Source organism: Athene cunicularia (genome assembly GCF_003259725.1).
Source record: "Athene cunicularia isolate RWA chromosome 2 unlocalized genomic scaffold, athCun1 chr2_part1, whole genome shotgun sequence".
In the NCBI taxonomy this organism is placed as follows: Eukaryota; Metazoa; Chordata; class Aves; order Strigiformes; family Strigidae; genus Athene; species Athene cunicularia.
In genome coordinates, this window is record NW_020799095.1 from 4,505,492 (window position 1) to 4,519,077 (window position 13,586).

The window sequence follows — 13,586 nt, forward strand, 5'->3', positions numbered from 1 at the left end:
GGGAGGCGGCTGCGGGGCGCGCCGGGCTGCCCGGAGCGGGGGACAGTAGCGCCCTGGGAAGGAGACGGCTACCGGGGGACAGAGCTCGTGTTTGGAGTACGTCGAAACATGTGTATATATATACACATACGTATATATGTCAAAAATAGGAGAATCGGGTCGGTTATAAAGATCCCTCTGTGGGAAGGAGGCAGCGCACCTGCGGTTTGTAAATACCAAGACCTAGAGGGTTACATCGCTAATAACCGTGCTGAAGTGACACTTCGACATTTTTCATTCATCTCCTAACAATACTAAAAAAATGTATTTTATGATTCACAGATGTTTTCAATCTAGTGCATGTGGTGGTTGAATAAACTTAATTTTCTCCTTTTTTCAATTAAAAGGTTATGTTCAGTGTAATGTTCAATATCTTAAACGATTCAAAAATTCTCATATAGCTGAGAATTCATGTATATTTATAAATGGACATTACCCCTATAGCATTAAGTACTAAGTAGTCGTTTTTCCTAATAACTGAGCTTAATTTATCAGTTTCTGGAAAAATACAATTTCAGCTTATATGAACAAACCATCTAGTAAAGCGACATCGTTTTGTCTACTGCTTGTTAAAAGAAGCAGTAAAAATTTTCTTACATTTGAGTTCAGTGTTTCTTTATGAAGAAGATTGTTTTTATGTTGCACATTCTTTGTTACAGCTAACTAAAGCAGCTTTTACAACCTCAGCTATTGGATCAAATACTTGGGGTAGCATTAGATTTTGTTTTTTCTTTCCTTGGCACAAGTGTTTGTTTTTTCTTTCTGTGTATGAAATGAAACCTCTTGAACACTAAAGTGCAAACCAATGAAGGTTGGTAGAATAAAGGCTCTTCATAGAACTTGTCAAAACTGAGTATTTTTAATAACAGTTTTTAGTACAACAGCAAAATACTGAAATGTTTGAATCCTGAGGGTTTTCACAGAGCTGGATTCATCTCCCTTAAGTTTTAATGACACACAGCTTCCAAAAAAAGAAAAGAAGTAAGAACTGAGTAGATCAGGGAGACAAAGCACATAACTGGAAGGAACAAAGTTAACTCACTGTAGTATCTTCCTCTTATCAAGAGTTATTTAACTATTCACATGCATCTTTTGCAACTTAAGATGGGTCCCACAGTTAACCTGCTTTTTAAAAAAAAACCCAAACCACAGGACCCTAGTTTGCTCAGAAACCACCACACTTAATAGAAGATAGAGGTAGGGGTGACATACAATGCAGTAATCTGCTCATTTTAACAGCCCATCTCTCTTTTTCTCCCCAGCAATGTACAGCGGTATATGTGTCTGCGTGTTCCTTGCTGTGCTCTCAGCAAGCTCTTTCGGACAGCAAACTGTGGGCTCACACAATGAGAATCCACTGGCTGCTGAGCTTGAGCAGAGCTTGACAGAACATCACCGGCAAGTCCGCGCCCCTTCGTCTGCTGGCCCGCTGAAATCCGTGCCGCACCTGGATGGAGGCATTGACCAAAGAGCTAGCATCGGCGCTTTGTTGGCCAAGTATCTCCAGCAAGCCAGAAAAGGTACTGGTTATAGCCTACTTACTGCACTACTTCTGTGTCAGGGGAATTTCCTGCAGGGATACTGAGATGTTAAGATAACCCTGTCATCATCTAGCATGAATTCCTAGATAGCATGTAGATTTTGTCTGAAGTACAGAGCATTCTCTTATTTACTGCAAAGCTCCCCCCAAAAAAAAGATTTGTACACTGTCTCACTGACTGAGAGCTTTGTACAGGTAACTGAAAAACATGTAACCTACCTATCAGGTCATAGTTCAGCTTTTATTTTTAACTTACTATTTTCATAGCTTTATAATTACTTTGGTATTATTTCAGCATGTCGTATCTCAGATAAAATACAGTAATTGAATTTTCTTTGAACTTTTTAATTTAGTTAACCTCTTCCCTCCCTTTTTTTAAGTTAGAAGGAAAATATTTCTGAGGATCAATACAGACCAAATGGCTAACCTCACCTCAGCCAGAAATACCTGTACTGGGGAAATATTCTGAGATTTGGATTCTCCATGTATTTGTTCCCAGAGGAAGCTACAAAAGTGTGAGAGCTTTTGAAAGATCAGAATTTACATTTATGAATGCATTAACTAAAACCAGTGATAAGTAAAAGATTTGCCTCAAAATGTGTCGATTCCTGTTAGGTTTTCCATCTTAGGCAGCCTGGGAACACTTGCGGATTCTTGCAGTTACTTGAATCCTCCATGGCACTGTGTTTGTTACAAGGGCATGAAGCACTGGTAGAGTAGTGGAATTAAAGGGCTTCATTCTGACCACGTGATTTATTAGTCGCTTGAGGAAACAATTGTATTATATGCATGAGCTAGCCAGAGAAAGAATAGAGCTGTCCCTGTTAATATTTACATGGACACAGACACGTGCCGTCTTGCTACCAGTAAAAATGATGGATCCAAATCACTGAAACTCCCCCCAAGAAAATGTTTTTCCTTTTGAATTGTCTCATGCCTGTATTGCTTTGTGTCTCAATAGTGTAACACCATGGACAGCCTAATTGCTGTGGCCTTTTGACTGCCAGTCTTAGCAGAAGCCACCACAAATCTTGTTTACTTGCAATAGCTTCACTTCAGTCCATCCACTGTACTGCAGAGAAGGAGGATATCTGAGAAGCAAAGAGAGCTTGAGGATTACCTGGACATATAGACACTGAGAAATTAATTCACTCCCAGTCTCAGCCTGTGCTTAGGAAAAAACTTGCTTTTTGTAAGAGCTTTCTCCTCTCCTGTCTCTCCACACAACCTTATGCAGAACATTTAATCCTCCCCTCCTGATAGCTTCACTGCTGACCTCTGTACTGGGCAAAATTCTGTTCTTTTTTTGATGTCAGTCTGCAATTAAGAGATGCCACATGTATTTTATTCAGTCATACACATGCTTTTGCATACATAGAACAGGGTCAAAAGAGAAACAGAAAAAGGGCCACTTTTAATATAGTCTGAGAGATTTCATCTCATGTTACCAATTTGCACAATATTCATTAAGGAACTTCTTTTAGCAGTTCACATAATCTAATGTAAAAAGAATTTAGTTATGAAACTCCACAGTTCAGTGCTACACTTAAAGCTGCTGCTGAGTAAGAATCTTGCTGCAGGAGCCTACAAAGCAGAATCCTCATTACCCTTCCTCAGTGTAGTCACTGTCACCCACCTCAGTTCATGGAAAGTTTAACTCCTCATTCTAGTTTATGTAGCCATTATATGTCTAACATTTCCAAATAACTTAATCAGATGAAGTGAAAGAAAACCACTTTGAATTGAAGATGTCTTTTTGCTAAGTATTAATATGAGGGAGGATTTCCTGCATACATGTTAATTGGCACATATAATTAATTTTACAGAGTGACTGTTGGCAGATGATGGGATTTTTGTGACGTGACAAGGCTCTGGTTTGTAGATGTAGTTGCTAACTACAGAAAAGTTGAGTCACAGGAACAGGACAGTATTTACTTAATGAATGTTCCCATCAAAACATTATATTTTCATTTAACATAAAAGTTCTGGGCACACTTCAGAATCTCTGCAGAATACTCATAACTACTATATTAGTCACTTCTAACCTGCCTAAACCATAATACTCACTAGAAAATTCCATCTAGGGGCAAAGAGTCTGGGCATTTGCTAGTGTTAGCAGTCATCACTGATGGCATTTACCCTTGTGATTAATAAAGGGCTGATTTTGCCCAATATTTCCAGTTAAAACAATGAGAGAGTTAAATTCTCTCAAGAGGTTGAGGCTAGATGGCAGCCTCATAGCCAGAGTACTACGGTTTTCAATGTATTTGCTGTACATTGATTCTGCAGTATCCAGAGGACCTCTCTGGTGGTTTGAAGTAATCAAGGTGCTGTTAAGAAATTAAGTTTACTGTTTGTGACCCCTAGCTATCAATTAACTTCATCTGCAGACTTCCAGTGAAGAAGCCATTCTCATCAACTTAATTACGTATTTTGAATTATGAATGTGAATTTCATGGATTTTGAGCATTTAATGGTAGATGTTCTTTTCTAGAGATAATTAAATTTTTTTGTTTTGTTTAAGGTAAATATCTAAAACATGGTTGGGTTTAGGTTTGGTTTTTTTGTACTCTAACTCCCCTAACCCTCTGCAACCACTCACAAAACAGTGCAGTTGCTTTTGTTTTTAATGGAATGTGTTCATTATAAATCATTACATGAGGAAAACCTTGAAATACAAAAAGCAGAAAGTGACCAAGGGTGCCTTCAAAACACAAGAAACTGTAAGCATTTGTGTAGATTTAGAGTTTTGGTGTTTGATTTGAGCTTCTTTTCCTTTTTGATCAGTTCAGGTATTCCTGACGCCTCAGTCTGCAGTGAATATTGGCATATTGCATCTGTTCCTTCCTCACTCAAGGCTTAAACTCAGTCTGATTATTGGCAGATGTCAGTTATGGCTGTTTTTAGAGACTACAGAAAGAAGTAACTTACCTTGCCATGCATTTTTAGTTATGTAATGTGATGTCAAAACAGAGGATTACAGCCTTTTTTAAAAGCATTAATTCTCCTTGCAAATAGTTGGTATCTCTTTGATGCCTTAAGTAAGGAAGACAGAAAGGATAAGGAAAGATCAGAGATCAGCATCCAACCCTGCTGTGGAAGGAATTACAAAAGCTTTGGATAAGCAATGAAAAAAATCACATACCCACACACACCCCCACCCCCCAAAAAAAAAAAAACAAACAACAAACAACAAAAACCAAAACCCACAACCCTACAATGATAAGCACTGTATAATTCCAGCAATAGACATCTCTAGTTATAAATTCCAGACACAACTTTCTCCATTTCAGGACTATTCCCACTTTTCCACAAAACCTGTGATTTGTATTGCTACCCTGCTTGTTACTGAATTTGCACTGTAAGAGCTCCTGTACTTAGATTTATGGCTCTTCAAGCAACACAGGACTGTGGTGGAATCCTGTCTCAGGCCTGAGTCTGCTCCCAAGCAGAATTAATTTGCATCCAGAGCACCTCTCCCAATACCAGCAAGCAAGGGAGTGAGCTTAGAGGAAGAGGGAGAAATGGCTTGAACTTTTATCTCCAGTGAAACAGGAAGGAAGAAGGAGAAATTCACCCATATTCCTTCCTGGCAGCCAGAAGCAGAATGCTCCTGCAGCAGGAGAGAGAAAATTATCTGTTTATTTTATGATTTAAAAAACCCAAAAACAAACCCCAACAAAGCCACTTTCAGGACATTACCCATAATGTTTCTATGATGTTTTCCCCAATGACATAATGCTGTTACATGGTCTGTATTGTCAGACAGTTTCAACTATTGCAGACATCTGCTAATGAGTACAAAACAGATGAGAAAATGAATGAACCTGAAAAATGTATCTGCTCTCCCAAATGCTTTTTCTCTAGGTCCCACTGGAAGGCTCTCAGTTATGGGAAACAGGGTACAGAGCATTGATCCTACACACAGGATAAATGACAGAGACTACATGGGCTGGATGGATTTTGGACGCCGCAGTGCTGAAGAATACGAGTACTCTTCCTAAAGAAGAGCAAACTATAGCAACAGGAAAAAATCACACTCCCATGTCTGTACATAAAGAGAAAAATTAACTTGTCCTCTTTGAATCAGTGTTTTAAAATATATCATGTATTTGATGTAAATTTGTCTGTAAGACTATACAATGCAATATCTACATATGCAGAATTTTCCAGAAAATGTTTTCTTTCTTTTGTGGTTTCTCATACATTGATATTATATTAAAATGATTTCACTTATCCCTTCTTGTCCTGTCACCGCGTGTTGCTGCAGGGTGTCTTACTATAAAGAGAGGCAGGAAAATGCCTTCATTCGGCAATGTAAATATATTCCGTGTGTTGAGTAGTCAGACAAATGAGCCACTTCTCAGAGAAGTCTTTTGTCAGTCCCAGTAGCTGTGAACTCCTAAGGGGAACTTGTCCAAATATAAACACAACAGCACAATACTGCCAGAAAAGGCCAGCTGTCTTCATGGTGACCCCGTTTGTGAAGGACTGAGTTACACACTAAGCCCACGTGTTTGTAGTGAATAGTCAACAGTGCTAAAACTGAAAGAAAAAGAACGACACCAACCTGTTTCATCTTCTGGGCTTATTTATTTTATGTTGTGAACTAAATGTGAAAGTTTTGCTGATGGCTGCAAATCACGGAATAAACAGAGCATTCCCTGCTGTGTGGTGAGCCAAGCGTTCATTTGGGGAGAGGTTGAGGACAGTTCCCAGAACAGAGCAGAAGGTGATCCTGACGTGGAGGAGGTGTCAGAGCAGACTAGTTACGGTATCCTAAAAGGAAACCTGTCGCTCCCGAGTATGACAGAGGCAGCCTGAGTCAGCTATTGCCCACGGTGGGGGGGCGAAGGAAACAGATTGTGCCCAGCCCTTACCTGGCACAGCAAGGCGGAGAGTCCCCCACTCACAGCTGGGGAGTGATCCCAGCTTGTGCAAACCAGCACCCCAGGGACTGTCCGGAGAGTCCCCTCACAGTTGTCCTGCCTGCCAGCGGGCAGGCTGCTAAAAGTGTTCTGCCTGCTCTCCTCTCCTTCATGGCAGGTGAGCCCTCCTGTGGCTCCTGGGTCTGCTTCAGCAGCTGGTTCTCACATTTAAGGAATTCCATGAACTGAAAAAGGAGGTGATTTTGCGTTGCATAATGCACAGAATTTCTCCCAAATGCGTGCATTAATAAGGAGAGCATTTGTCACATGCTGAAAAGCAGGTGCTTGCCAAAGGAAAGAGGTAGGTGAAAATCTCAGCAGCAATTTCTACAGCAGCTAATAGACAAAAACAATATATAGAAACTATGACATGGAAAATATTTGTACTAAAATAAAATTCTACAAAACCAAGAAGATTCAGAAAAAAAAAATATTCCAAGGGCTAAACACAAAACCATTTTGAGGTGTTTGCAACAGCAGCTGGGAGAGCAGACAGCACCACAGAAATCTCCAATGAAAGGGGGACTTCAGCAAATGGTAAAGGGGGAATTTCATCTCCAGTGAACACCAAATATTTTTGTGGCTCTCATCTTGAAAACATGGAACTGCTTTTCTACATGAACTTTTCTTCCTCTCAAGCTCCTTCCAGTCAACCAGTTCTAAGCCACCTTTCAAATCCTTTCCAATGAGTCCCTGAACACCTGAAGTCTCTCCTTAGTTTTGACTATTTCTCACAGGAAAACAGTCCAAACTGCCCATTTCTCCAAAACTTTCAAACAACAGATTAAAACCAATTAATCTTTTTTTTTTTTTTTCAAACAGAGGAAAATACAAATTAATCTCAAAATTCATAGATTAAAACATTTCCCACCGAAGTGATGTTTCTTTAAAAGCAACTTGAGAGAAAACTACATTTCTACTTCACTGTCTTTTAAATTAATGACAGGAACCTTCAAACAACATTTTAAAATGTTTCTATCCCTGGCTTATTTAATGAAGAATATAATATGGTAATATTGCAGGGGGGCTGGGGTGGGTGATGCTACAAATCTAGCCTTATTACCGCAAAATGTGGTCATTAGGGAAAAAACAAACCTTTTTTTTGTCCTCTGTCTCATTTCCTCCAGGCAGGGGAATGGAGGGACAAAGATGTTCCCTACATTCCTCTTTCTTCTGAAGGTCTCTGAAGATGTCTATGAAAGTACGTGGCCCTCGCTGCAGCCAGGTGATGGTTTTGAGGACTTTTACAGGGGCAGATGCCCCAGGACAGGGGCATCTTTTCATTACACATAAAATGGTTTCACCACCTGGCTGCTCACAAGGCTCCCAGATAAGAGGAGCCCCATGGCCCCATCCTTTGCCATGCAAAACTTCCCTGTGAGCAAGACCATGGTCTCTGGGGCAGCTTGGGGGTCTTCACTGCCCTTGCTGTTACCAGGGTTGTGCCTTTCTGTATCCCCAACAAGTGAATAACTTCCAAGGCACCATTCCCAGCCACAAAATAATGCTTCCACCCCCACCAAGCCACCATCACCGTTGCCTTTGACTAAGCACTTGTTCATTTTAAATCACAAAATATCAATTATGGAAAAAGTAGTTTCACCTGTGAAATCTGCTTTCTCCTTGTGACACGACTGCAAGCAAAGTTGTCTGGTTTTGAAAGTGATTAAGAGAAAACATTATTTTTCTTTGCCAGCCCACCACCAGCGTGACATTTGTAAGTAATCACATCTGCCACCTTTCCTGGATGCCAGAGAGCTTCAGAGAAAACTTGGTCTAATTTTTTTTTACAGTCACTGCACACACCGGTTTTAATATTTAAGGTGTACCAGTGCTGTAAAATAGACAAGAGGAATAAACAGACTTGCAGGAACTCACCTGGCATCCAAGTAAGTATTGAAAAGATACAAAATTTAATATATTTTTTTTCCTATCTCCAGACTGAAGACTCTAGCCAGTCGGTACAAGTAAATGAGGGCCCTCTTCTGACTGGGCATTGAAATCACTATCAAATGAAAGTGCTTTGCAGCTGGTCTGATCCTGCTGCTGTTGGCTGCATTTGCAGACTCTTCTTGGGTCCTCCTGTCTCTCAGTCTTTTAGCAGAAAACATCTTACTGAACCTCACTGGCTTTCAGGCAGGTGTTGCATTGCCCAGCCCTGACAAATCTGCCTGGATGGGAGCACTGGGCAGAGCAGGAAGTTCAGGATTGCAAGTCAGGACCCACTGGCCTAAATTATGCCAGAGTCCCTTTTTATCACTTAAAATCCAGCTCAGGACTATCATGGTTTTTCAGGTGCTGCTAAAATACAAACTTGTAGCTGCAGGGGATGTCTCCATTCTTAACACTCACAGGAGTGCTGGTGCAAGGGCAACTGCAGTAATCATCAAGTTAAGAGGAACTGTTGCTCAAGAACACAGTACTGTTTCTGGGGACAAAGGGGAGCTGGCTATAAGCAGCTTAGCAACATCCTCCTCCTCAAAACATCTGTCACCTGCTCCTCTGGGAGCAGAAGAAATTCCCCTGATGGGAAAGGCTGCTGAGACACCATTCAGCTCCGGGCTGACCTGGAGGTGCTAATCGGAGCTGAACAGCGTGGTCAGCCAGTTTGGGAAAGTCAAGCAATGTCCAGGGCATTAGTGAAGCCACCCTCCAGGCTCTGTTTTAACCCAAGGAACACAGCAGCCTTGGGGATGGAGCCCTTGCAGCTGGGTAGGAGCCCCTCGGCTCCAGCGAAGGCTTTGGGCTGAGAAGTGCCTCGCAGATTTCAGCAGGTACAACAGCACACTGGCACAGCCTCCTGGTGCTTGTCTGGGAGGTGTTTCCCAGCACTGCCAACTCACTGACATTTAATTTAGCTCAACTCAAATGTATCTTTATGGAAGGCCGTGGGTAGGGGCTAAATTAACACTGGCAAAATAGCAAATCGATGCCTTTTTGCATTTAAAGACAGCTTGTTTTCTCCATGTGCTTGGTTCAATTCTGTTTCAGCTTTATTAACTTTATTTCAATACAGGTGCTGGGCAAATCTCTGTGAACAGAGCAGCTTAACTGCAAACTCCATGTGAATGAGCGGGTAAGAGCCTGTGGTTCTGCCCTTGCAGGGCTGAAAGGGCTCTTCCTGGGAGTGAGGGGAAATCCAGGCAGCCCCCCAAGAGCAAGGGAGCACTCACACCCCGGGGGTGGAGCAGGTCTCCCCAGGAGCTGGGGCAGTGTGTAAGAGAAACCTCAGCTGCACCAGTGTCCCTGATCCTAAACAGTTTCATCATTTCAGACAGGAATGTGTGTGGATCATGCTCTGCTCTCCACAGTTTGCTGCATCACCAGCCCCTCTGTCCTCGCTGCATGGGGGACAACAGCTGGGCTGGGCCAGGGGCACATTGCAGCCAGATGTTGCCAGCTGCAGCCCAGCTCTGCGTGTTTCAGTGAGTGCAAACCAGTCTGTCCCTCTCCACCGCCTAAGAGGAGAAATTTGCAAGTCAGAAAAAATGCAAGCGTTCCAACGTCCTAGCAGAGCAGTGAAAGGTTTTTCTATACGTTTGATTTTTGTATCACCCGAGTTCTTTAAAATGCTCTTAAAGAAAGAAAAAATTCTGGCTGTGAACTTGTTAAAGCTTTAAACATTCCTAAGTGCCTGTGTCAATTGAAAAGCAATTGGATTCAGCACAGCTTGAAACCTATTTCAGCAGGACAAAAATCCCTATAATCTTTTAAATACAAGCATTATTGGCTTCTTGAATATATGCCATTCTCACATGAAAGCCCACTGCCTACGTTACAGCTAAGGACTTTGCTAAACACCAATAACTTTCAGCCTTTTATTATTTTCCTTGTTATTCTGTGGTCTCAACCAGCTTGTTAGTAGAATTAAAGCAGGTCTGAACGGCACCCAGCGAGATGCCACAGCACGGCTGAATACTGATTCTTCAACGTGAATACGAGCTACAGGCAGCAGATCCTATCTGCGCTGAAGGAAGGCAGGACACATCTCACTGATAGTGCTGGACTTTCCAATTTGATGTGGAGAGCTGCTGGCAAATGTGTTCAGGAAGTCGAGAACAACTGTTAAACCTCTGTGCACTACATCATGTTGCGGGGCCATCCAGTGCTTTGGAGACATGCAAAAGTCAGCTGGGAAGAGTCTCAAAGGCTGGAATACCAGTCTTGGCTCTCCAAAGAACATCTTACGTGTCCACAGTCCAGCCTTAGACACACAATCCTTGGCAACTCACCCTCCTCTCACCTCCAACCCAGCTTTCAGAGGTGGATGACCACGTTCCTTGCTGTAGCATGGTGAAGACATGTCCAGTAAGGTTTCTGATGTTTAGATATTGCAAGGATGGAGTACCCTTTCAGAGCAGAGGCACCAATTCATCAGGCATTTGGCTTTCTGAGGTTTAGTTTAGGCAGTAATTCTGTTCTGCTTGGAATCATCTGAGTACATTAAATACATTGGCTGAGTTTCCAGATAGCTCATGCAGTCTTTATTGCCCTGTGGTGTAATTTACCATCCTGAAGGAGAAACTAAGACACTCTCCAGCATTGTGTCCAGAAGCAGAAACTGGGTGTTTCCTCCAAAATCCACTGAAATCTCTAAGGTGAAGCATCTCACAGAGAACAGTCCTGCACCCTGGTAGTTCTCCTATCCTTGCACAATCTCCAGTTGCTCCTTTTGTATTTTGAGGAGTTGGGCCTGACTTAGCCTTGATTTCCCTTGACCTCAGTGGGCTGAACTTACTCCCTTTGGTTTCCCTGTGGCCTTGTCAATGTGGATTTTTTATCAATTTTCTTTTCCCAGGAGTACAATCTTGAAGCCCAGCAGAGCCTTCAATGAATACTAAACGTGTGGATATTCATGGCTGTTTAAACCCAAGTTTCCCTAGAGTTCCAGGCCTTTGAGAAAGCTGGATTTATAATTCGCCTTCAGAGGTGTGGTAACTTGAAAGTTGGTAAATCCACATGCACTCGCTTATTAAACACCATTGCTGTTCACTTAGCTGGCACAGAAAATGTCTGTCTCCAAAGAAAGAAGTGAACAAACCCATCATTACATGCCTCCTTCTAGATACTTTTTAAAGTCAGAAAATAACAAAATAGAAGAAAAGAACCCCAAGTATTTATTGTTTCCAAAGCCAAATATTTAGATCACTGCAGGAACATTCATGCACACCAGCAAGGATAAGTTAGGGGGGAAAAAGCTATTAATTTTGGAAGAAAAGATGATACCCCAAAAATATGCTTCTTGTGTTACAGAAAACTCACCTGACCCTAAGCGTCGCCAGAGTGCCACAGCACCCAGCACGGCTCAGCAAGAAGTGACAGCAGCTGAGAGGGCTGTGCAGACAACAGCCAGCACCTTTCCACATTGAGGGGCAAGGCAGGGAGGCAAACCCAGGCCAGGGTCGTACGCAGAGAGGGCTGCTGCCACAGAGACAGACTAGAGCAAGAAGTGAGCAGAGCGCTTCAGAGCTGCTACGCTGGCAGTGTCACAGTGGGATTTTTCGTTCTCTTGGGCCAGAGCCATGTACCAGCATGAAAACACAGGCTAGAAGCTCAGACAGCATCAAAGATTAGGCCTGATCCTTGGCTCCCCAGGCTGGGGGCTGATGGCATATTTCACTTGAGCACATAACCTTCCCATCTCAGGGGAGAGCACAGTGCCCCTCTGCTCTACAGCAGCTCCTGCAGCAGAATAGCTCCCACCCTGCGTGGGCAAGCAGTTTTCGAGAGCGCTCTGAGCCATGGAAAGAGCTGGGGAACACCAGGGTACCCTGCTCTGAGCAGCAGACAGAAGCCAGCGGCTACTGCAGGTACAGCAAGGACTGCCAGCACAGCCTAAATCCCACTACACACGGAGCTTGCAAAATCAAGGACAGCAGGCTATTTAGGGCAAGGAAATAGTTTGCACAGAAACAACATACATTTGTTTTGCCATTTGTGAGAGCTCACAATTAATTTATTTAAGCCCTGAATGACCCTTTGAAAGCATTTATACAACCAACAGCCTCCCCTAGAAGTCGGTGCAGGAGGCGGGTTTCTGCAGGACTCCCCAGCACAGCAGCAGCCGGGCTGGCATAGAACCTTGCAGGGAACTGCATTATGCTCAGCTTAATTTTTGTCACTCATACAACTGCCTTACAAACCTTCCTGGGTGCAATCAGCTAATTTTACCTTCCCATTTTCTGCTGCACATTCATTTCTTTTGCCTTTCCTGACTCAATACACCACTGTGATTTGTCCCCTGATGGCACTTTCAATGAGCTCAGGGGTTGCAGCTTCTGACCAAGGCAACAACCAAAGGGATTCGGGAACTGGACTTGCGGGGCTGTCTCTTCACTCCCAGAGGCCCAGGAAAGTACCTCATGAATCCATAAGCACCTGACTTTGTCCACTGCAATGTCCAGATAAAACACAAAAGCCTGTAAAAAAGACTTATCTAGTCTGTATTAAAATATGAAATTTTACCTCTAATAAGAGAAAATAACTTCCTCAAAATGCTCATATCTTAATACTAGTCTTACAGTAAGATACATGCAGGTAGACCCTATGATTGCAAAACTCTACAATTTAAGTGGAAGTCCTTCCAGGCTCATGACTGACTGAGAATATTTGCTTTTTAAAGAGGGAGGGATGGAGCAGGTCCAGATGGACCAAACAATATCCCGATATGGTATTTATTGCTAACAGAATGCAGTTTTCTCCAAGCAGAACTTTCCTCTTTTAAACCTTAAGCATCAACTTTCATTGATAGGTCCCACTACAAGTACTCATGAGGGCTTTCCTCCTCAGTCTCTCTTCCGCACACATCTGTGATGGCTTTCAGATTTCCTTCCCATTCACACCTACACACCCTCTGATCAGTTACACAAATCCAAAATCCTACTCACTGTAAAGCCACAAGCACCCTACGGACCAGCCTCAGCTGCCCCCCCTTCCCAGGAGTGGCACTTGCTTAACTGAGCCTGTCCTCAGGCATGGAGGGCTGGATGCACTGTACTCATGTTCCCTGGATCCCTCCCGTTAACCATTAACTTTCTGATCCTGAGCCTCACCCAGGCTTGGGGCTGGGCAGACAGGAG

General features: G+C 42.8%; 1 protein-coding gene across 1 annotated transcript; it reads left to right on the plus strand.

Annotated features, from left to right (window-relative positions):
* Positions 1 to 1,298: 1,298 nt before the first annotated feature.
* CCK (cholecystokinin) lies at positions 1,299 to 6,247 on the plus strand. Its single transcript, XM_026842509.1, has 2 exons — positions 1,299 to 1,559; positions 5,447 to 6,247. Exons 1-2 carry the CDS (start codon positions 1,304 to 1,306, stop codon positions 5,581 to 5,583), a joined length of 393 nt encoding a protein of 130 aa, XP_026698310.1. The 5' UTR covers positions 1,299 to 1,303; the 3' UTR covers positions 5,584 to 6,247.
* The last annotated feature ends 7,339 nt before the right edge of the window (positions 6,248 to 13,586 follow it).